The 22,204-nt window shown below is 46.4% G+C and overlaps 1 protein-coding gene and 1 non-coding gene across 2 annotated transcripts; one reads left to right on the forward strand and one right to left on the reverse strand.

The window, feature by feature from the left end:
• The first annotated feature begins 8,951 nt into the window (after positions 1–8,951).
• On the forward strand, positions 8,952–12,633 carry Ppia (peptidylprolyl isomerase A). Its single transcript, NM_017101.1, has 5 exons — positions 8,952–9,062; positions 10,891–10,921; positions 11,022–11,110; positions 11,923–12,095; positions 12,295–12,633. The coding sequence occupies exons 1-5, from the start codon at positions 8,994–8,996 to the stop codon at positions 12,425–12,427; spliced, it is 495 nt and encodes a 164-aa protein (NP_058797.1). The 5' UTR covers positions 8,952–8,993; the 3' UTR covers positions 12,428–12,633.
• A 2,098-nt stretch (positions 12,634–14,731) lies between these two features.
• On the reverse strand, positions 14,732–14,871 carry LOC120096792 (small Cajal body-specific RNA 16). The gene has a single exon (XR_015637766.1).
• Positions 14,872–22,204: the final 7,333 nt, after the last annotated feature.

Below are 22,204 nucleotides of genomic sequence, written 5' to 3' on the forward strand. Positions count from 1 at the left end.
CGCACACAATGCACATAAACAAATCCTTAAAGTTTCTTGGCCAGCAAATGTAATAAGTCTTTAGGTAAACTGACTAGGAAAACAAGTGGGACGTGAGGAGCAAGGTGTGTAGCTCAGATACCCCAGGCTCTCTCCCCAGCACCACAGACAGGCAGGAGAGAAGGGAGAGGGAAAAGAAGAAGGGAGAAAGAAAATGCTCATGCCAATCACATGGGAATAAGATTCTAGCAATAGGAATAATTGTTAACGAATCAGGTGACAAAGTGGACCAATTGCCACGTAGAAACACAGATGACCAAGCCTATAGGACCTAAACCCTCAGCAGCCCACAGGAAAGCGGTGGACTTAGTCATCAGAAGCCTTCCCTTGCTTCCAGAAAAGTCCAGTGTCAGATGTTGAATTTATGAGAAGAAAGAGGGGCCGCTGGGTCTCCTGAGACTTCAGACCCTTACAGAGGGGTGTAATGGTGCTGGGCTTTTCTACACCCGCCCTTTCTCTGAATGACAAGGAGACCTGGTATATTTATAAGCTTCTGGGCACTGTAGCTCTGCTGACCCTGAGCTATTCTAACCTGACAATGCTGGCCTGGCCTACCTCCCAGCCACCTCTCAGCCACATGGCCTTACCTATCATCTTGGTTTCTTTCTGGCCTTCTTAATTCCTGTCTCGATGGCAGCTCCCCTCCTCTTTCTACCTGAGACCCTTTCTCTCTTAAGGCACAGAAAGATCACCATATCCTCTCAGCTTATGCCCAATTACTGGGTGACCAGCTCTGCATTGACCAATCAGAAGATGGAGAACAATGTCCTACAAACTACTGAGCCAGCAGAGGCTTCATGATATGGCAATACCAAGTCCAGACGGCACCCACATTTCCGGGTACAGAAATCAACATTTAAATGCACAGTGCACAAAAACATTCCCCAACAAGAGGGACCTCTTCAGTGAGCATGGTGGGCTGGATACCTTTCCCACTGCCACCATTCCTCCCAGATGCAGCCCTCTCTGTCCCCAAACTCTCTAGGTCTTCTTGGTTCTAAGAAGTCAAGACATCAGCACCATGTTTGTTAGAACCATTTCACATTCTGTCTTCCCCTGAACCCTGCTGCCAATTTACCTTTTGTCTCAAAGGTTACTGGTCACTTGCCCTGTGGTTTGCTTTTGTTTTAACTGTCATAAAGAACACACAAGGGGCTGGAGAGATGGCTCAGAGGTTAAGAGCACTGGCTGCTCTTCCAGAGGTCCTCAGTTCAATTCCCAGCAGTCATATGGTGGCTCACAACCATCTGTAATGAGATCTGGTGCCCTCTACTGGTGTGTCTGAAGACAGCGACAGTGTACTCATATATAAAAACAAAAAACAAAACAAATAAATCTTTTTTTTTTTTTTTTGGTTCTTTTTTTCGGAGCTGGGGACCGAACCCAGGGCCTTGCGCTTCCTAGGTAAGCGCTCTACCACTGAGCTAAATCCCCAGCCCCAAAACAAATAAATCTTTAAAAAAATAATGAAGAACACACAGAAGTGATATGCTGTTAAGGTTTGATGGGTGCTCTTTGGTGTGCCTGCTGGCCCAGACCGCAGAGGTGCCCGTGACCCCTACATCTGTCCAGCTTTGAACTTTATGTAAGTGAATCTTAGGGTTTCCACCTCTTTGTTAACTGATTTTGTTTTGAGACAGGTTCTCTCTGTGTAACCGTGGCTGTCCTGGAATTCACTCTGTAGACAAAACTGACCTCGAACTCACAGATCCTCTGGCCTCTGCCTCCCAAGTTGCTGGGACTAAAGGCGAGAGGCCTAAGAGAATGAGCCCCCTTCCCCTACCCCTTCCACACCTCACTTCTACCCTGACTGGGCATTCCCCTGCTGAAAGTTTTCATTGCGTATTAGCTCGAACTTTTTGGGGAACAATTTGAACCAGCTTAGGAAGGGAAGAACCCAAAATAGTATATTCCAAGATCAGCCAGGCCTCAGACACAGCTGGGTGGGGGTGGGGAGGCTCACGTCTCCCTGCAAGCTCTCAGCCAGCTGCTTCTGTGCAGCTGTGCCTGCCGTGCCTCAGCCCAGTTCTCAGCCACCCCACACAAAGGGCCTAATAATGGCTGTGCCTTCTGAGGCCAGCGATGACTCCAGTTGGTTCCCATGTGGGCCCACCTACAACTAGGCTGAGGTAGAGAACCGCTTTTCCCAGATTCTAGCCTCCTTTGGCTTCATCTAACCCACAGTCCTGAGGGGAAGCTTCTAGCCCTACAACACATGGGACCGTCTGCAGCCTGGACTCACTCTGTGAAGGGCCTTTACTAGTCCTGATCACAGGCGACCAAGTAAATGTTTTGTTTTGTTTTGTTTTGTTTTTTGTTCTTTTTTTTTCGGAGCTGGGGACCGAACCCAGGACCTTGCGCTTCCTAGGTAAGCGCTCTACCACTGAGCTAAATCCCCAGCCCCGCGACCAAGTAAATGTAAGGTCAGTTTTTTTTTTTTCTTTTCTTTACCTCCCACCCCCTTTTCTTTCTTTAGGCCAGGGTCTCACTATGTAGCCCTGCCTCCCGGGGAACTTGCTATAAAGACCATGCTGGTGGTGAACTCAGAGATTGGTCTCTTTTTGCCTCTTGAATGATGAGATGCCACCATGCCCAGCCCCAAAGGCTTTATTTTAAAAAGGCACCACTTTTACAAAACTAAAAAAAAAAAAAGTACAGGTACCTATATGACCTTGAGACTTGGCAACAGTCACCATTTCACCTTGTGACTGTGTATCTCAGCTCTTTCAGTGTATCTGTATTTTCCTGCTTTACCTGTTACCAACCTAGGAATGTTGGTTGCAGATGTCTTTACATACTTTAGAAAGCATCCTAGAAAATACAAATGTTCTCATGTGGGTCAGACAGATGGCTCATCGAGTAAAAGGGCTCACTCACAATCTTGACAGCCTGACTTTGACCTCAGAATCTGCAGAGAAAGGAGAGAACCAGTTCACAAAGTTGCCCTCTGACCTCTACAAGTGTGCTCCAAATGTGTAGCACTTATGCCTCATACATCATCCCCACAACTCATACACCCAACATGTTCTTTTACATGCAATGCTCTTTTAGAAAAGGTTCTCATGTAGTCACAGAGCTCATTTGCCAGAAGAAATTACCGATAGTTCTCCATCAGCGTTGACTCATGCAATGTAACTTCCCATTCCAGCCCGCCATCCAATCAAGGCTCAGATTTTACATCTAATTGTCAGATACAATCTGACTTTTTGTCTTTTTTTAACGTACAGTAATCTTGTTAAAAATTATTTACTACAGCTTTCCCGCTGCTTCAGCGTGTTTCTGTGTAGGCCACCCCCTGAGTGTCTCACTGAGAATCTTCTCTTTATCACCTCTCTCCTGGTCTGCCTGGAGGAGGCCTAGAGGGTAATCAAACAGCCTTAAGGTAAGTATGGGGGGAGGGTACCCATCCGCGTTGGTGTGTCCTGCTGTCCAGCCTAGGATACTCCTGGATGTGAATATTTGCAAATTCAGAGGAGGAAGTGTTTGCTAGTCTGCTGTACTAGGATTGGTGACTTACCAGACTCAGCAGGGAGTCTGGGGGTGTTGCCCTGATCAAATTAACCTGGTGGCCATGTCTACATGGAATTCTCTTAATGCTGGTGTGGGAGGGCCCACTGTGGGCTGTACCATCTCTGGGCAATAGGTCTTGAGCTATAGAAGAAGGCTATTTGACCATGGGCCAGTAAGCTGTATCCTCCAGTGATTCCTGCCTAAGCTCCTGCCCTGTCTTTCCTCAATCATGGATGTGGTGGTTTGAATACACTTGGCCCAGGGAGTGGTAGGAGGTGTGGCCAGGTTGGAGGAAATGTGTCACTGTGGGGATGGGCTTTAAGATCCTCATCCTAGTGTCAGGAAGCCAGACTTGTCCTAGCAGCCTTGAGGTGAAGATGTAGAACTCTCAGCTTTCCCTACATCATGCCTTCCTGGTTGCCGCCATGTTCCCACCTTGATGATAATGGACTGAACCTCTGAACCTGTAAGCCAGCACCAATTAAATGTTCTCCTGACAGAGTTGTTGGGGATTTAGCTCAGTGGTAGAGCACTTGCCTAGCAAGCACAAGGCCCTGGGTTCAGTCCTCAGCTCCGGGGGGGAAAAGTTGCCTTGGTCATGGTATCTGTTTACAGCAGTAAAACCTAAGACAATGAACCCTTTCCCTCCTTCAAGTTGTTTTTGGTCACAGTGTTTTATCACAGTAACAGAAAGCAAACTAGAAAACCCAGTGTTGAGGACTGGGGCTCAGTGTTCTTGTGCCACTAGCAAGCATACAAGGTTGGGCTTGGACACTGTGGGTATGTCCAAGGCTGGAGGTTGCATTCCCAGTAGGTATATGGTGATGTCAAATTCTGGTTGTGCCCTGGCTGTGAGGCCTCTAGTCCTTGTTCTCTAAGCTTATGTCTCTTGTTCTTCCAATGCATCATGAGTTATTAGCAAGCTTTCCAATAAATCCATTGATCCATTTACCTAGAGTTGGTTCTATTGATTGTAATGGGCAGAGAAACCTCACTTTGAAAATGGACATTTGGGGCTGGAGAGATGGCTCAGCGGTTAAGAGCACTGACTGCTCTTCCAGAGGTCCTGAGTTCAGTTCCCAGCAACCACATGGTGGCTCACAACCATCTGTAATGGGATCTGATGCCCTCTTCTGGTGTGTCTGAAGACAGTGACAGTGTACTCATATTCATAAAATAAATAAATACATATTTTTTTCTTTTTTCTTTTTTTCGGAGCTGGGGACCGAACCCAGGGCAAGCTCTCTACCACTGAGCTAAATCCCCCCCAAATAAATCTTTAAAAAAACAAAAAACAAAGAAAAAAAAAAGAAAGAAAGAAAATGGACATTTGGCTGGGTGTTGTGATCCATGCCTTTGATCACAGCACTTGGGAGACAGAGGCAGGCCAGCCTGGTCTACAGAGCAAGTTCCAGGATGGCCAGTGATACACAGGGAAACCCTATTGGGGTTTGGGGGGAGGTGGAGAAAAGAAAGCGGATATGTGTATTTTAGTATCGGCCATCCCATAATAGTTGGTATGAAATTTGCCTCCTGTTAACCCTTGTACATTAGCCACATAACTTTTAGCCATGGTCAGGACAGCTATGCTTTCTGGAAGAAGTGAGGTTCCAGGTCTACCCCAACATTTCTTCTGGAATCAGTTATGTAGTGTGGGCAGAATCTAGAGGGTGCAGGCCTCAGACACAGGACAGCTACATCAGGGGCGTTCTTGGAGGACAAGATGCCAAAGAACAGCGGTAAGTGCTGTGCTTGGGTGCTGCCCCCTAGGGGGCCTAAGCAACATTGCAAGCTACACAGATGGCACAGCCAGCGGCAACCTGCCCTTGGAACAGCCACATCCAGGTAGACGCTTTGCTGTCCCTGTCCTGAAACAGCGGCTGGAGGCAAAGGACTGAGCTAAGGCTTCTGAAGCAGTGCTGTCCAGGGCTGGAAGCCATTCCAACCGACCCAATGCTTTGTGAAAGCATTAGAGAGAGCCTATGTCCCAATCACTCCAGAAGAGAGAGCATCTCCTTCCCAGTATGTTATATGCCAGACCCCCAATCCTGAGGTTGGGAGTGAGACCAGTTCCACCTGGAACTCATCTGTTGCAGGAACTCCCAGGGAACGAACTATGATGCTATGTTGTTGTCCACTAGAAACTGGCTAAGATCCCTTGGGAAGAGGTGGTAGCGCTTACCAGTAATCCCAGCTCCCAGAAAGCTCAGGATTACCATGACCTGAAGGCCAGCCTGGGCTACATAGGGAGATCTAATCCAGCCACTATATAGCAAGACCCTGCCCTCCTTCACCCCAAAAAGTAGAGGCTAGAGACTGAAAGGTAGCCCTGTCTGGACAACTGTGTACCATTTCATCTGGCAAGCTGCTCGTACATGGGGTCAAGTCCATCCAGTGTGCACGGATGGACATCTGGGCCAGGCTATGAAAGCTAGCTTTCAGTTATTTAAGGCTGACTTCTCTCTGGCTTGCCTTTCTCCCCTCCTCGTGGTAATAGCTGATCTGGAGCAATCAGCGTAGCCCCTGGGAGAATCCCATGACAGTTCTCCCAGGTCCTCTTGCTCTCACAACACATACACCCTAGTGCCTATGCCCTTGGGAAAAGGTTCAAATCCCCTGCTAGAGGCTTTTGTGAGCCTGTGCAGGGTTAGACATGTTGGCCAGTTCCCAGTAGTACTCACTGCTCTGCCTGGCTGGGTGTGGTTCAAGCTCCTCCCTTTCGAAGCTGGGCAAGTACTGAACAACTGAGAATACTCTGACTTCCATAAGCTTTCAAGAGAGAATAATGAGTATTGCTCAAGGCATGGAAAAATCAGAACCCTTATGAATTGGTGGGAGCCTGTTTTGATGTCAGTAGACGGTTTGCCTAGTATACCTGGAGTCCTGGGTTCCAGTCCCAGCACTGTATAAACTGGGTATGGTGGTTCCTACCTGTAATCCTAGCAAACAGATTTATCCATTTGTGTGGGCGGTACGTTTACTTGTCTGTGTTCCCATTTATGTCTTTACATTTAGTTACTCATGTCTTTACATTTAGTTACTTGTGTATATATGTGTGAGTCTGGGCACATTGTATATAGCTTAAAGAAAACTTCTTTGCGAGTTGGATTTTTTTTTAAACTTTTTTTAAAAATTTATTTACTTTATGTATATGAGTACACTGTAGCTGTCCTCAGACACACCAGAAGAGGGCGTCAGATCCCATTACAGATGGTTGTGAGCCACCACGTGGTTGCTGGGAATTGAACTCAGGTCCTCTGGAAGAACAGTCAGTGCTCTTTTTTTTTTTTTTTTAAAGATTTATTTATGGGGTTGGGGATTTAGCTCAGTGGTAGAGCGCTTGCCTAGCAAGCACAAGGCCCTGGGTTCGGTCCCCAGCTCCGGAAAAAAAAAAAAAAGAAAAGAAAAAGAAAGATTTATTCATTTATTATATGTAAGTATGCTGTAGCTGTCTTCAGACACCAGAAGAGGGCATCAGACATCATCATAGATGGTTGTGAGCCACCATGTGGTTGCTGGGATTTGAACTCAGGACCTCTGGAAGAGCAGTCAGTGCTCTTAATCGCTGAGCCATCTCTCCAGCCTGCAAGTTGGATTTTTAAAAAATATTTAGTGTGGGGGTTAGTTGTGTATGTGTGCCTGTGTATGTGTGTGCATGTGTGTGTGTCTGTGTGTGTGTGCGTGTGTGCATGTGGAGGTCAGAGGACAACTTGTGGGAGACTGCCCTCTCCTTCTACCTTGTGGGTCCCAGTGGTTAAACTCGTCATCAGACTTGTCCCCTCTGAAGGTCTCTCTCATGTGCATCTTGCTTTGAGGCAATGACTCTCTAGTGACTTCTGTCAGTCTCCCATTTCTGATTCCCAACCGTTAGAGTGCCGGGATCACAGATGTGACTCACTTCATCTGGCCTTTTACCCGGTTCCAGGGACTCGGACTGCAAGCACTCTTACCTGCTAAGCCATCTTGCTGACTCAATGGGGGGATAGGAGAACACATCAGCAATTATGTGTCTGATAAGAAATTAAACCAGAATACGTGAAGAACTCCTAAAACTCAACTATAACCCAAACAACCAGTTAATTAAAAAATGAAGGCAAGTGCTCTTAGCCAACCCTGTCTCACCCTTATCCACTAGACTGACTCAGCTTTGCCTAGACTGAGCCCCAGGCCTGGGCTCAGACTCCTCCCACAGGCCTGGCTTTTACATAGGTGCTGGGGATCCAAATGCAGGTCCTTAAGTTTGTACTGCAAGCACTTAATGTCTGAGACTGTTTTTCAGAAAAGCAGTTTTACAGGATGCTATATGAATAAAAGCTGCCCTGGTACACAATTTCCCAGTTTGGCAGATCTAGACTCTGTAGTTGAACCGAACGGGCTTTTGGTCTGGTCCATCCAAATAAGGCATGGCCAGACCCACATTCCTGAGGTCCTGTGCCTAAGGTCTTACAGTTTGGAGCCAACTCCCACAGACGCTATGGTGAAGGATCTTCCACAGACAGCACTGACTTTCCCATTCTCGGACTCTGTCTTTTTTTGAGGAAGGGCCTCACTTACAGCCCAGGCTGTGTGGAACTCACAGTCTTCCGGTCTCAGTCTATCTGGGGTGGGATTTACAGGCGTGTGTCACCATGCTGGGAAGCATTTGTTTTGAGAGTACTTCTTAGGCCTCATGATGAAACGAGAAGACCTTGGGGGATTGGGTGGTGAGAAAAGAAAAATTACAGGTAGACTCTGTAAACCAGGATTATGTTTAAATAGGTTCCTCCTGGAGAAAACACAAGATATATTTGGAAAGTAGGACATTTAAAAAGTATTTCATAATCTTTAAAATGAGGGGGCTGCTTGTGCCCGGTCCCCAGAGTTTAAGAAAACGGAGGCGCTCAAATGGACCTATCAGGAAGCGGTTGCCACTGCACAAAGCCGGTGTGGTTCCTGGATCTTGGCCCAGGGATGCCTGTTCGAGTTTCCGCAGCAAAGGCCGCGCCGCAGGACCCCGCCCGACCTTGAAGGGCCGCTCGACCTTGAGGTCCATGTTTGCCTCAGTTACTCCCTCTGTGCAATGGGAAGATACACAGTATCACTGGGTAAGGCCGGAGGCCCGGATGCGTACCTAAGGACAGCCAGATGGCGTGGCCACCCTCCATAACTGTCCTCGGACTCTTCCCACACGGACAGCGAAGCAACCATCCCTTAGGAGCCCGCGGGCGGGAACCTGCCTCTGCGCGCTACGGCGCACGCGCGCCTCGCTCCCCGCCCCACCTGCGTCTGCGCGCGCCCATAGGCCTGTCGCACCGTCACTCCGTCTGGGAAGCAGTTGTGATTGATCCAGGTCCAGGCGCGCGACTTGGTAGTGGGCGGGACCCGAACTGGGTATAAAAGAAGCCGCGGCGAGGCTCGTGCCGCTTTGCAGACGCCGCTGTCTCTTTTCGCCGCTTGCTGCAGACATGGTCAACCCCACCGTGTTCTTCGACATCACGGCTGATGGCGAGCCCTTGGGTCGCGTCTGCTTCGAGGTCGGGTGGGCAGGGATGCTCCAGGGAGGGGTCCTGGGAGCGGTGGAGGGGGAGGCTCCCTCGGTCGCGGGCCGACCCTCCGGAGGAGCGAGCGCGGGCGGCGGCGCCATTTCCTGACGAGGGGCCATTTTGGGAGGCCGGCGAGGCGCGGGGAGGCTGGGCGGGCGGCGGACAAAGCCGGGCGGGGCGCGGCCGTTGGGGGGAGGGGGCTGCCCCCGCCCGCCTCGGCCTACCCGCAGGCGCACGTGGCTGCGTCCTGTGGGGCCCTGCGAGGCCGGGCGCACGTGCTCCGCGCCTCTCCCATCTCGGAGCCGTTGGGCCCCGCCCTGTTAAGCTGCGGCGCTGCAGCCCTGCGGGCCTCTTCCCCACTACCTTCCCCGAGCCGCTGCCTTTTAATCGGGGCTGGGTAGGAACTCTGCCTAAGGTCCAAGGACGAAGGTTCGGTGAAGCCGGTACGTGCTCGTTCGTCCGGTTAAATCCAATGGTTCCTACTAAGAATATAGTTTGGTAGCGGACTGGAGTGTAAATTGAGCATTTGGCCATTTGTTCTGAAGCAGCAACATTTGTTTAGGGAGGCCCCAAAATAACCCCGCGTCCCCCACCCCCGAGCGGAAACGAGAAAGGCCTGGCTTTTGCTGGTGCCCAAGGACCGCCTCCTGTCGCAGTGATGGCGCAGCGGGGGAGGCGCTTTGGAACCCCTCCCTATTACCCTCTGTGAAACAGGCATGTTATGACTGGCCACGCTGCAGTTTTGTATTGACCAAGCTGGATTGGGAGTCCAGTGGTTAACTACTTAATTAGTTCTGGAGGTGTTTAGTGGCTGCTTAAAGATCAGTTAGTAATTGAGTGTCCTAAGCAATTGTGTTTCTTTTACAAAATTAAATATCCTCGTTAACCTGACTATTAGCCCTTAGGCCATAGTGAAATGTTACTTAGTGTCTATCCTGTCTAAATTGTTTCTCTAGAAGCTATCATTGAGTGAGTTTGATGCTCTTAACTCCAAAGCTAGATCGCCCATTGCCCACCGACCACAGTGCTGGGTACATAGTAGATAGGCACCTAAAGAGAGCGCTAGGTTCTAATTAGCCAGCGTGTGTCTGTATTCAGAGCTAACAATTGACAAGGACTCTTGTGGAAACTTGGCCTAAGTTCAGTGCTGGGTAGGAGGTTAGTATCAGGTTAGCCAGAGCTTAATGGGAATGAGACAAGACCTACAGGTCCATCGGTGAGAATATAGGTGGAGCTGCCAAGAAAGGCTTTTAAGTCATACTTGCAATAAAAATGTAGGCTTGGAACGCTGTGAGGAAGGGAGTTTAAAGTGTTCAAATCTTCTATGATTAGGTTAGGAACCACTCACCTGATGCTTAACGCAGTGTTGACAGGTTGAAGGTGGTAGCATTTTCATTGCTAGTGACTAACAGTTTATTTACCTAGTCATGCATTGTATGCAGTGTTTTGAGAATTTTGATTTTGGGTTTCAACATGAAGTTGAGGCGGTTGTATACTTAGGAGAAGCCCAAAGTATTTGGAATTAGCTGTGGTATATTTAAAAAGGTCTTGAGTCATGCTTAAGAAGTATGTCACTATTTATGACTAGTTACTTATTCTTATTTATTGGTTCTCATGTTTCTCAACCCTGTAGGACCTTAAAGCTTATAGGAGTGATTCTTAATAGGAATTGAAAGTTATTTACCAAAGTAGTGCTCTGAGAATGAATTTATGACTTACAAATCCCTAAAGCAAAGGGCATTTAAGCATGAGACTATTCACTTATATATTATTAATATATAATAATATATATTGCTAATTAGCTTTTTTTTTGTTACAGCTGTTTGCAGACAAAGTTCCAAAGACAGCAGGTTGGTTTCATCATTTTCTAGATTTAACAAGTTTCATGGGTAAAGCTATTGTAAAGAGAAAATATGTGAGTGTACTTCTTTTTTTGTTTGTTTTTAACAGAAAACTTTCGTGCTCTGAGCACTGGGGAGAAAGGATTTGGCTATAAGGGTTCCTCCTTTCACAGAATTATTCCAGGATTCATGTGCCAGGTATGAAATTGAAATTTTTAGTTCCTTTAATTAAGCCAGAAGGTTACAATTAAACTTGACTTGAGCTAAGTGTAGCATTTATTTCCAGTTGCCTTTTTTTTTTCTATGTATGAACATAGCAGTACATGTCAGTTCCTCTGAGCCTGGTGGCTGACCCTTACATTGTACAGGCCCCGGCACAGGTTAAGTTTGTTTGTTTGTTTCTTTCTTTCTCTCTTTCTTTCTTTCTTTCTCTCTTTCTCTCTTTCTTTCTTTTTTTTTTTTCCGGGGCTGGGGACCGACCCCAGGACCTTGTGCTTCCTAGGCAAGCACTCTACCACTGAGCCAAATCCCCAACCCCTAAGTTTCTTATTCACTTGCCTCTTCGTCCCATGGGTCCAAATGTGTTTAACATACCAGCTTCCTAAAATCTGTACCTTGGATTGGGTGTGAGCCCTGTGAAACACATAAGGATCCCAAAACTGAGGACGTGAGTCCTAGGGCACCTCTAAAACATTTGAGTGTGGTGACAACATGCTGTCAACCAGCCTTAGCTAAAGCTTTGAGATTTGGAACAAAAGGTGGGTGTAAAAAAATTGCAGAATAATGTTGATATCCTGTGGCATATGTATACACACAACAAAATTAGAAATGGCATACTTGGGGTTGGGGATTTAGCTCAGTGGTAGAGCGCTTGCCTAGGAAGCGCAAGGCCCTGGGTTCAGTCCCCAGCTCCGAAAAAAAGAACCAAAAAAAAAAAGAAAAAAAAGAAATGGCATACTTGCAGACTTTTCAGTTAGATTGTCAGTGACATTACTGTCTGATTTCTACAGGGTGGTGACTTCACACGCCATAATGGCACTGGTGGCAAGTCCATCTACGGAGAGAAATTTGAGGATGAGAACTTCATCCTGAAGCATACAGGTCCTGGCATCTTGTCCATGGCAAATGCTGGACCAAACACAAATGGTTCCCAGTTTTTTATCTGCACTGCCAAGACTGAGTGGTAAGAAAAAATGAATGGATCAGTTGAAAGAGTACAGTCCTGATGAGGAGGGACACTTGATGTTTCTTCAGTGTTCCTTTCATTCCATCCCTTAAGATAGTAGAAGTTGACCAGGAATAAGCATGCTGATTATATCTGTGTTGGGTAACTTTTTATCTTTAGTGCGTGATCTGCTGATATTAGTGATGTTCTTCTACAGGCTGGATGGCAAGCATGTGGTCTTTGGGAAGGTGAAAGAAGGCATGAGCATTGTGGAAGCCATGGAGCGTTTTGGGTCCAGGAATGGCAAGACCAGCAAGAAGATCACCATCTCCGACTGTGGACAACTCTAATTTCTTTGACTTGCGGGCATTTTACCCATCAAACCATTCCTTCTGTAGCTCAGGAGAGCACCCCCACCCCATCTGCTCGCAATACCCTGTAATCTCTGCTCTCACTGAAGTTCTTTGGGTTCCATATTTTCCTCATTCCCCTTCAAGTCTAGCAGGATTGCAAAGTTAAGTTTATGATTATGAATAAAAACTAAATGAGAAGTGTTTGTCCTTGTTTGTATTGGAGTTGATAGAGGTCTCTAAGCAACTGGTTAGGTTCCTTGGCTAGGACTACAGCACAACTCTAAGGTTTTTGTCTTCTCTAACCCAAGAGGTCTTAACTGCCACTGAGTATTTTGGAGAGGGGGTGGAAGGAAGATCAGGAGATCATTGCAGAGAGAGACTGGATAGATGAAATATGTAGGGATTCCTATAAATTTAAGTTTTTGTGGGGACTGCCACAAACCCATCAGGATAAACCAGGTAACCATTTATGAGCCTCAGATTTGATTCTCCCAGAAGTGGCTGAAGGAGCAAAGTAGAATGGGAGACAATTAGTTTATTGTGTGTTGGTAATGCATGCCTTTAATCCTAGCACCGAGGCAGGGGCAAGCAGATCTCTGACATGGAGGCCAGCCTGGTCAACAAAGCAAATTGCAGGATAGCCAGAGCTACACAGAACTTGGTCTCTTCACACCAGAAGAGGGCATCAGATCTCATTACAGATGGATGTGAGACCATGTGGTTGCTGGGAATTGAACCTGAGTTCCTATGAGCCATCTCTCCAGCCCCCAAAACAGCCAGGGATGCTTGTTCTAATACAATCAGAAACAACTTCCTGAAGATGGAAACAGCCTCAAGCCAGATTGGGTAAAGGGCTTATTTTTCACCTCTAGGAAATACAAAGCATCAGGAGTTTCAGCTATGTGAGTTTCATACCTGCTTAACCTAATTGAGACTTAAATATAACCCAGAGCCTCACAAGGTCAATGTTCTACCTCTGAGCTATGGCCCCAGCCCCTCCAGAGGACCCCCAACCACCAGGTTCCACTCACAGAACATTAATTGCCTTAATGTGGGACCCGGCCCCTGAAATTTTTCTCACATAACAAGTCACAATCAAAAGCTGACTCAGTACGAGACTAGACTCAAATGTGAGGTTAAAGTGTTTGGCAGATCACTCACTAGAAGTGACAAACAGGGTCAGGGGCAGGCTCTCACTTTCTAGCTCAGCCTGGCTTGGAACTCACTAGGTGATACGGGCTGGCCTTAAGCTGGCAGCATCTCTGACTCAGCCATTCTCTAAAATGCTGGGATTACCAGTGTAAGCCTGGCTTGGAGAGGTTACCATTCTTTCCGTGGAGCATGCAGTCTGAGGGGTAAAAACTATATAAAAAAAAATCTTCCACCTGATGGTTTTGACATGTTAAAAATGTTGGCCTGAATCAGTAACTTCCTCTTTATAATGGCAAAAACCCTTCCTCCTATCATTGTGACTTAGGATTCCTTCGTCCTTGTGTGTGTATATATGTTTTTTTTTTAAATTGGTTTTATTTTGTAAATATAAGTTTAAAAATTTAAGAGGCTGTGACAGGAAGAGTGCTACCAGCATAGCCTGAGTTGCAGAGGGAGACCCAACCTCAACAAAACAAAGCTGGGCGGATTATGCCTACAGTCTCAACACTCTGGAGGCAGAGGCAAGAGATCACAAATTTGAGGCGAGCCAGGTCTACATAGTAAATTCTAAGCTAGTCAGAACCATCAGGAGACCCTGTCTCAAAACAAATAGCCCAGACCAAATGAGACATTTGCAACATTTAAATGTTGCATAGTTTGTGCCCTAAAATTGTGTTGAAAAAAATTTTTTTTTTAATTTATTTATTATGTATACATCATACAGCTTTCTGCCTGCATGTATGCAACTACAGGCCAGAAGAGGGCACCAGACCTGATTATAGATGGTTGTGAGCCACCATGTGGTTGCTGGGAATTGAACTCAGGACCTCTGGAAGAGCAGTCAGTGTTCTTAACCTCTGAGCCATCTCTCCAGCCCCGAAAAAAAATTTTTTTAAATTATTACTTAAAATTCTGTTTGCAGTATCATACATGACCACCAAACTGCCACTAAGATGTTCACACCTGTTAACTGCAAAAATTTTTTTTTATTAACTTGAGTATTTCTTATTTACATTTCGAATGTTATTCCCTTTCCCGGTTTCCCGGCAAACATCCCCCTAATCCCTCCCCCTCCCCTTCTTTATGGGTGTTCCCTCCCCATCCTCCCCCCATTGCCGCCCTCCCCCCAACAATCACGTTCACTGGGGGTTCAGTCTGTTAACTGCAAATTTTAACCCCAGGGAGGATGCTTCTCTGCGAATTTACTTTAGGTCAAGGTCGAGCTAAAGGTACAGGGCTGCACCACATCGGGTGGGGTCAACCACACAAGGAGCCTTTCCCCAGACCATTTGTGTTGAAATTTAATCCCCATTGTGAAGTACTAAGAGGGCAGAAAAAAAATACCCGGCTCTGGTTTTAAAGGTATGATTCTTTTGGTCTTCCTTTTTTGTAGTCTTCACTGACCTGGAACTTACTCACTTTGAACCCATAGCCTACTTCTCCTCCCAAGTACTGAGTGCTGGTGTCAAAGGGAGGCACAACCACTAAGGGTCCAATCTTAAGAGCTGATGAATGTTGAGTAACAAGTTGGTAAGTGGATGAATAGCTGAGTCCTGGGGGCTGTATACCAAGGAGAGAGAACACCAGTCACCTGTACACAAGCATGTTCCTGATTTGTACCCCTTTGATCTTTTGCCAGCAAGGAGGCTACTGCCACTTGTGACCCTTGACCTTGGACCAGAACCCTGAGCTAATAAGCCTGTGTGTAGTCTTCCATACTTTTACCGTGAGTTTATTGTGCCGTAGGTTTTGTTTCTTCTGGGATTTTTTTTTCCTGTAAGGCCTCCTCTTCTGGTTTTCAAGGATGTGCAGCAAAACACACACACACACACACACACACACACACACACACACACACACACACACAAACCAAACAAACAAAAAAACCCAGCACTTGTTTTGGACCACAGACCTGTGTCCAGCCCAACAGTAGGCCTAGGCACATCTACCGACTCCAGCATTGGAACCCCTGAATGACACACACTGCTTCTGTAAAGACCATCTTTCAGATAGTTGATGCTTTTCAGACATGCGTATCAGAGGATGATTGTGGGAAGGAGAAAGGGTCACAGAAGCATTCATTCCAGGGGCTGGAAGGATGGCTAGGCATTTTCACGGGTGTTCGTAAAGTGAACACAGTGATTTGCTTGGCTTTGTAGCATTTTTGGGTTGAGAGGATAGCATATCACTTTCACAGGTTACCTCAGGCCACTTACAGAGTTTTCTTTTTTTCCCCCAGAGCTGAGGACCGAACCCAGGGCCCTGAGATTGCTAGTCAAATGCTCTACCACTGAGCTAAATCCCCAACCCCCAGATTTTTCTTTTTAAATGTATACTGAATGTACTAGCCTGAGAAGGGCAGAAGAGAACATCAGATCCCTCCCTCATGGAGCTGGAGTTACTCGAAATTGTGAGCCGCCATGTGAGGCCTGGGACCTATCTCCGCTCCTCTATAAAAGCAGCGAGAGCTCTTGACTGCTGAGCCATGTTTCTAGCCCCTGGAATGCTTCTGTGCACCTCTCTCCTCCCCACACCTTTTTGAGGGTGAAAGCCAGTGAGAGAACCAGTCTTTGTAGAGAACAACCCTTGTGCACAGCATACGGCAGAATCTCAATACATGGAATTAAGAGAAAGACACAGGAAGGAAACCATCCCCACCAATGGAGGAAGCCAAGCCTGTTCACAGAGGATCCAGCAGAGGAAGAAAATTCATACACAGTCAGCTACAGACACACGAGGCTCCCTATCCTGGGCGGGTAGGCCACTGTCACGGGTTGGAAGCACCAGCGCAGGCTCTGACAAACATTTCAGTGAGAGTCTCCACAATTCACATCAAGAAAGTTGGAACTGGGGGCTGGGGATTTAGCTCAGTGGTAGAGCGCTTGCCTAGCAAGTGCAAGGCCCAGCTCCTAAAAAAAAAAAAAAAAAGTTGGAACTGGGACACTGACTTTGAGAATGGTCAGAGCTGAGAACATGCTGTGTAGACTGTGAATGCCCTTCTGGGTTCTCCTGAAAATACCCACAACTATGTATCTGTGCTCACAACCCAAGGTGGCCTGAAGATAGAGGGAGAACATGTTGTGACTGAGAAACTGATACCAGTCACTCAAGAGAAATGAGACACTGAGTTGGGTTGGAAGAGCAAATATGTCTATTAGAGTAAAGACAGGATCCCAAGGTGATGTTGCTGAATTCCACACAATGGATGTGGCTAAGGCACTTCGTGAGCTGTATCTATGGCCAGGCTTACCTGGGTAATCTAGTCTCTGTGTGGTTTGCAGTGGGCTGCTTTCCCACTGACCATTCTTAGGAATGCTGGGGTAATGCAGCCCACTGTGCCCAGTTCTGTATAGCACAGTTCACTGGATTCTCCATGAAAGCCAGACATTTTTGGCTCCATACCAAGAATAAAGTCTCAGTCTCTTTGTCTCTAGGAAATATATCTAATAGACAAGCCTCTTCTATGAACTGTTGGCAAAACCTGAGGATAAAACACACACACACACACACACACACACACACACACACACACACACACACACACACACACACACAATCACTAAAGCCCGGAACATTTGTTTCTCCACATGACTAGAATAAGAGCTTTGTAATTCTTCTTCCTACAGCTTCAGGAAAACCAGAAAACTCTGACGGCATGCCCACAGCCATGGCTGACCCCTTGTATAGTCAAGCTCTTTGCACTAACAGACCCTATATTTGAGGTCAGATTGATCTGGATGTATGAGCTTAGCAATATTTTTGAATCTGACTTTTGTCTGTGAAATGAGGCTGCCTGAGACTGGAGGGACAGCTCGGCAGTTAAGAGCACTTGCTTTTCAAAGTACTGGGGTTTGATTCCCGGACCCACAATCATCCAGAACTCCAGTTCTGAGGGATTCTGACCTCCATGGGCAGCAGAGATGTACATGGTGCACAGACATACACACTCATATGCAAAACACTCATACACACAAAATGTAAAAAATAAATCTTAGGAGGCTAGCTGGTTTATTTATGGGATTAAATAGATAAATCCAGCAGGGACTCACTACATAGTTCTCAACTCCTAGAACTCACCCTGTAGACCAGGCTGGCCTCTAATTCAGAGATCAACCTGCCTCTGCCTCCTGAGTGCTAGGATTAAAGTCATGAGCCACCATGCTTGGCTGCTGGTTGGTTTTCAAAGAAAAAGCTGAGGAGCCTTCCCTATCTGTAGAAAAAAATTCAGGGCTGGGATGTAGCTCAGTGGCAAAAAGCTGAGTCCAGTCGCCAGATGAGAAACACTGGAAAACCAAGTCTGAGTCAACAGACGGAGTCTCGTGTGTCTCACCTCAGCCAGGCTGCTCTGCTGTGTGTGACATGGAGCCATCGCCTCCACAATCACCACTGTAGCAGTAGGAACTCATGAAAGGATCAGGTCCCCTGAATGCCATGGGCCTCAGTGGCCAGGGCTGGTTATGCTGGCCTTCCTTCTCCCAATGCTGCCAATGACCAGGGTAGCCATACAGACTGCTTCACCCCTTTTTACATAGAATATATTTAATTCCATCATGTAAACGAGGACCAACTTTGTCAACAGAAAAGTGACAACCTTCAGACAATGTGACATCAAATCAAGCAGAAGATCCATGGAAAACTCATGCCAACCAAACTATTTTTTTCCTTTTTACTAAAAAGGCTTATTTAATATTTATTATAATGAGGACACCAGATCTCATTACAGATGGTTGTGAGCCACCATGTGGTTGCTGGGAATTGAACTCAGGACCTCTGGAAGAGCAGTCGGGTGCTCTTAACCGCTGAGCCACCTCTCCAGCCCTGTCTATTTTCCTTTTTGAGACTGGGCTTCTGTATATCCCTGACCGTCCTGTAACTCACTCTTGAAGACCAGGCTGGCTCAGAGAAATAACTGCCTCTGCCTCCCAAATGCTGGTACAGAGTATAGGTATTTTCCAGGCCAGGGAACCTTCATCTCATTGTCTATATAAAGAAATGTTGTTATATGCAAATGTAGACATTTGAAATTAGAAAGGAATACAAATCAAATGGCCAAAAGCTTTTTTTTTTATAAAGGTAGGTCCTTGACAGGCCTTGAACTCACGTAGTTCAAGTATAACCCAAGTATTGGGATTACAGGCGTGTACTGTACTGTCTATACTGTCTGGCTGAAGAAGTCTGTCTTATTTTTTTCCCTTTTTGAGATAGGATTTCTCTGTGTAGCTTTGGCTGGAATTTGCTAACATCAAATCCACTGCCTCTGCCTTCCATGTGCTGTGATGAAAGGGGTGTACCACCATCACTGCTAAATGATGTTACTTATATTCACAGGACTGCAGGGTGATTCTGTGGGTAAGAGCATTTACTGCTTTTCCAGAGCTGGTTCAGTTCAAGCACTCATATCAGCCAGGAACACACATATACATGTAAATAAGAACATAACTTGAAAAGTTCGTCCATAGTCTACCAGATTCAACGTAGCATATGGTCCAGTAGTCTTCTCAATAGACCGTTAGGGCCTACTAAATGTGACACCCAAACACACCTCCTCTCCTCTAACAGCAAGTAAAGGACAGAGAACAAAACCAGAAATCAAATAAAAGCTGAGCTATGTGAGGTTTCAAGTAAAATGTTACTGTATAATCTAGGTGATAGACTAAAGAATTGGTTATTATAGGCTGGAGAGATGGCTCAGTGGTTAAGAGCACCAACTGCTCTTCCAGAGGTCCTGAGTTCAATTCCCAGCAACCACATGGTGGCTCACAACCATCTGTAATGGGATCTGATGCCCTCTTCTGGTGTGTCTGAAGACAGGGATAGTGTACTCATGTATAATAAATAAATAAATCTTTTTTTAAAAAAAGGGAACTGGCTATTACATGCATTTTTGTTTGAAATACATGTATTGTCTGGAATCTGTCTTAACAGAAGGTTGTTTAAAACACACACACACACACACACACACACACACACACACACACAAGCCACAGGCCTCTCTGGCTCCACTGTTTCTTAAGACACTCATCACTCATCTTGACCTCTCTGGCCTACAGCACTGTCCACTCCCAATCTGGTTCACATCACTCCCTACTGGGCAGTTTCCAAACGCAGTTCACTCTGATAGGTAACTCCAATTACAGTGCTTTAAAAACAACAAGCTCAGCCAGCAGTGATATCACACGCCTTGGATCTCAACATTCAGGAGGGAGAGGCAGGTGGACCTATGCCACTTCTACATTGGGAGTTCCAGGACAGCCAGGAATATATAGAATAGGCCCTGTGACACAAAACAAACCAAAACACACACATCCATGCACATACCAATAACCCTTCCTTCTGTTAAAGCATTCGGTACCTATGTAGTACAGCTAAATTACAGGTCCACAATCTCGTTCAAACCTTAGATGTTACAGGCAGACTGGCCTTTTGTTGTTCTGCTTTTGAGCTGGAGACTGGACTCAGTAAGGACCCTGTACATGCTGCCAGGCAGGAATTCTTCCATCCCCACTTGTCTTGTTTACCTTCAGAAAACAAAACTCTCCTGTAGACGCAGTAGACAAATCACTACAGAAGTTAGTAGTGAGAAATCCCCAGTTTCTGTGTGTGTGCACGTCAGTGTGCAGGTGTCTATGTGTGGGTACATATGTCAGATTTCAGGGCCTGAGGTCGATCTTGGGTGGTGTTCAAGAGAGTCGTCCATGTTGTACTTGGACTTGGGGACTGCCCATTAGGCTAGGCTGGCTGATCTCAGGGGTCTCCAGTCTCAGCCTCCCCATACAGGGCGTGCATACATTCACCATCAAACCCAGATTTTCACTGGGGTTCTGAAGATCTAACTCGGGAACTGCTTGATAAAACTTTATGGGCTAAGAAGCTGTGTAGCCAGACCTGCTTTGTAAACTGATAAACAAAAAATTATGCCAGAGCATTCAAATCATCACACACAAAGGTTAACAGGATAGTACTGTTGCCAACTTTGTTTGAGACATGATTTCTCTGTAGCTCTGGCTGGCCTTGAACTTAGAGATCCACCTGCCTCTGCCTCCAGAGTGCTGGGATTAAAGGTGTTCACCACCACATCCAGCTGGTTGTCAACTGTTCATCTGGGCACGTCAGTAACAGTAGCTAAAACCTTCAGGGTAAAGGATGATGGGAGCTGGAGTGGGCTGGTGCATTCCAAACCACTACCTTTATTTTCATTTTTGAGACAGGACCATACTGTGCAGCGCAGGCCAGTGTGACGTGTGCCTTCATTACCCCGCCCACTGCTGAGATTATACGCATGGACCACCACATCTAGCACTGTCCTGTCTTCTGTTTTTAAAATAGTGTCCTTGTCTGACCTCGAACTCACTGTGTAGACCAGGCTGGCATCAAACACAGAGGTCTGCCTGTGTCTGCCTCTTGAGTGTTGGGATTAAAGGCATTTGCTACCACTCCCAGCCATCAATCTTTTTCTTTCAAATTTTAAACAAAATTTGTTTGCCTGCCATGTGTGTGCAGGTACCCATGGAGGGGTTGGCACTCCTGGAGTACCACAGGTAGTCACAGGCTGCACAATGTGAGTGCTGAGTGTGAAACTTGAATCCTTCAAGAGCAGCAAGAGGTTTTTAAAGTTGTTGTTTTGAGACAAGATCTTTCTGTATAGCCCCTGGTTATCTTCAAACTTGGTATGTAGACCAGGCTAGCCTAGAACTCACTAGAGATTTGCCTGCTGGGATCAAAGAAGTATGCTACCACTCCTGGCCACATATATATATATTCCTCCTTTACTCCCTCCCCCTGGTCATATCTTTGGTACGCGGGTGCTATGCCTGCATGTATGTATGCTCGGTAATTGTGTGCCTGTGCCCAAAGAGGCCAGAAGCAGGTGTCAGTGCTGAGGGGCTAGAGTTAGTGACCACGAGCTTCCATATGGGTGCTGGGAGTTAAGTCTAGGTTCTCTGGGAGGGCAGCCAGAGCTCTTAACTGCAGAGCCATCTCTCCAGCCCCAGCATCGATCTTAACAGAACAAAACAATACCTTCTCGATCTGACAGTTTAAAATAAGAACATGGGTCCAGAGAGATGGCTTTGCTGGGAAGTGCCTGCTATGCTGGCATGAGGATTTGAGTCTGGGGGCCCAGTACTCATGCAGAAAGTGCAGTATGGGGACTGTGTGATGGCTCGGAGGGGAAGCATGCCTTGTAAGTCTAATGCCCTGAGTTTGTTCCAAGAACCCACATGAGGGTAGAGAGCACTCACTGAAGGTTATCCTATAACCTGCACACATGTACTATGGCAGGCATGCACAAATACACTCACATTTTAAAGTACTAAAACAGAAACGCACATTGGTACACATCTGTAGTAACCCATAAAGATGAAACCAGGTAGATTTCCAGAGTTCCTTAGCTAGCCAGTCTATAGGCAAGTTCCAGGTTCATTGGGATCCTGCCTCAAAGGTAAGAGAGAGTGTGACTGGGAAAGCACCTGATGCTGAACTCTGGCCTCTTTGCACACACACTAGAGTGTATCCAGTAACAAATGCATAGAACTCAGTTTCCTCAAAAGTTGAGGATACAAGAAAAATAAATCTATAGGTTTATAGTAACCTATAGTTACCAAACAAGTGAACTTAAGTACT

Source organism: Rattus norvegicus, chromosome 14, assembly GCF_021556685.1.
Source record: "Rattus norvegicus strain SHRSP/BbbUtx chromosome 14, alternate assembly SHRSP_T2T, whole genome shotgun sequence".
Classification (NCBI taxonomy): domain Eukaryota; kingdom Metazoa; phylum Chordata; class Mammalia; order Rodentia; family Muridae; genus Rattus; species Rattus norvegicus.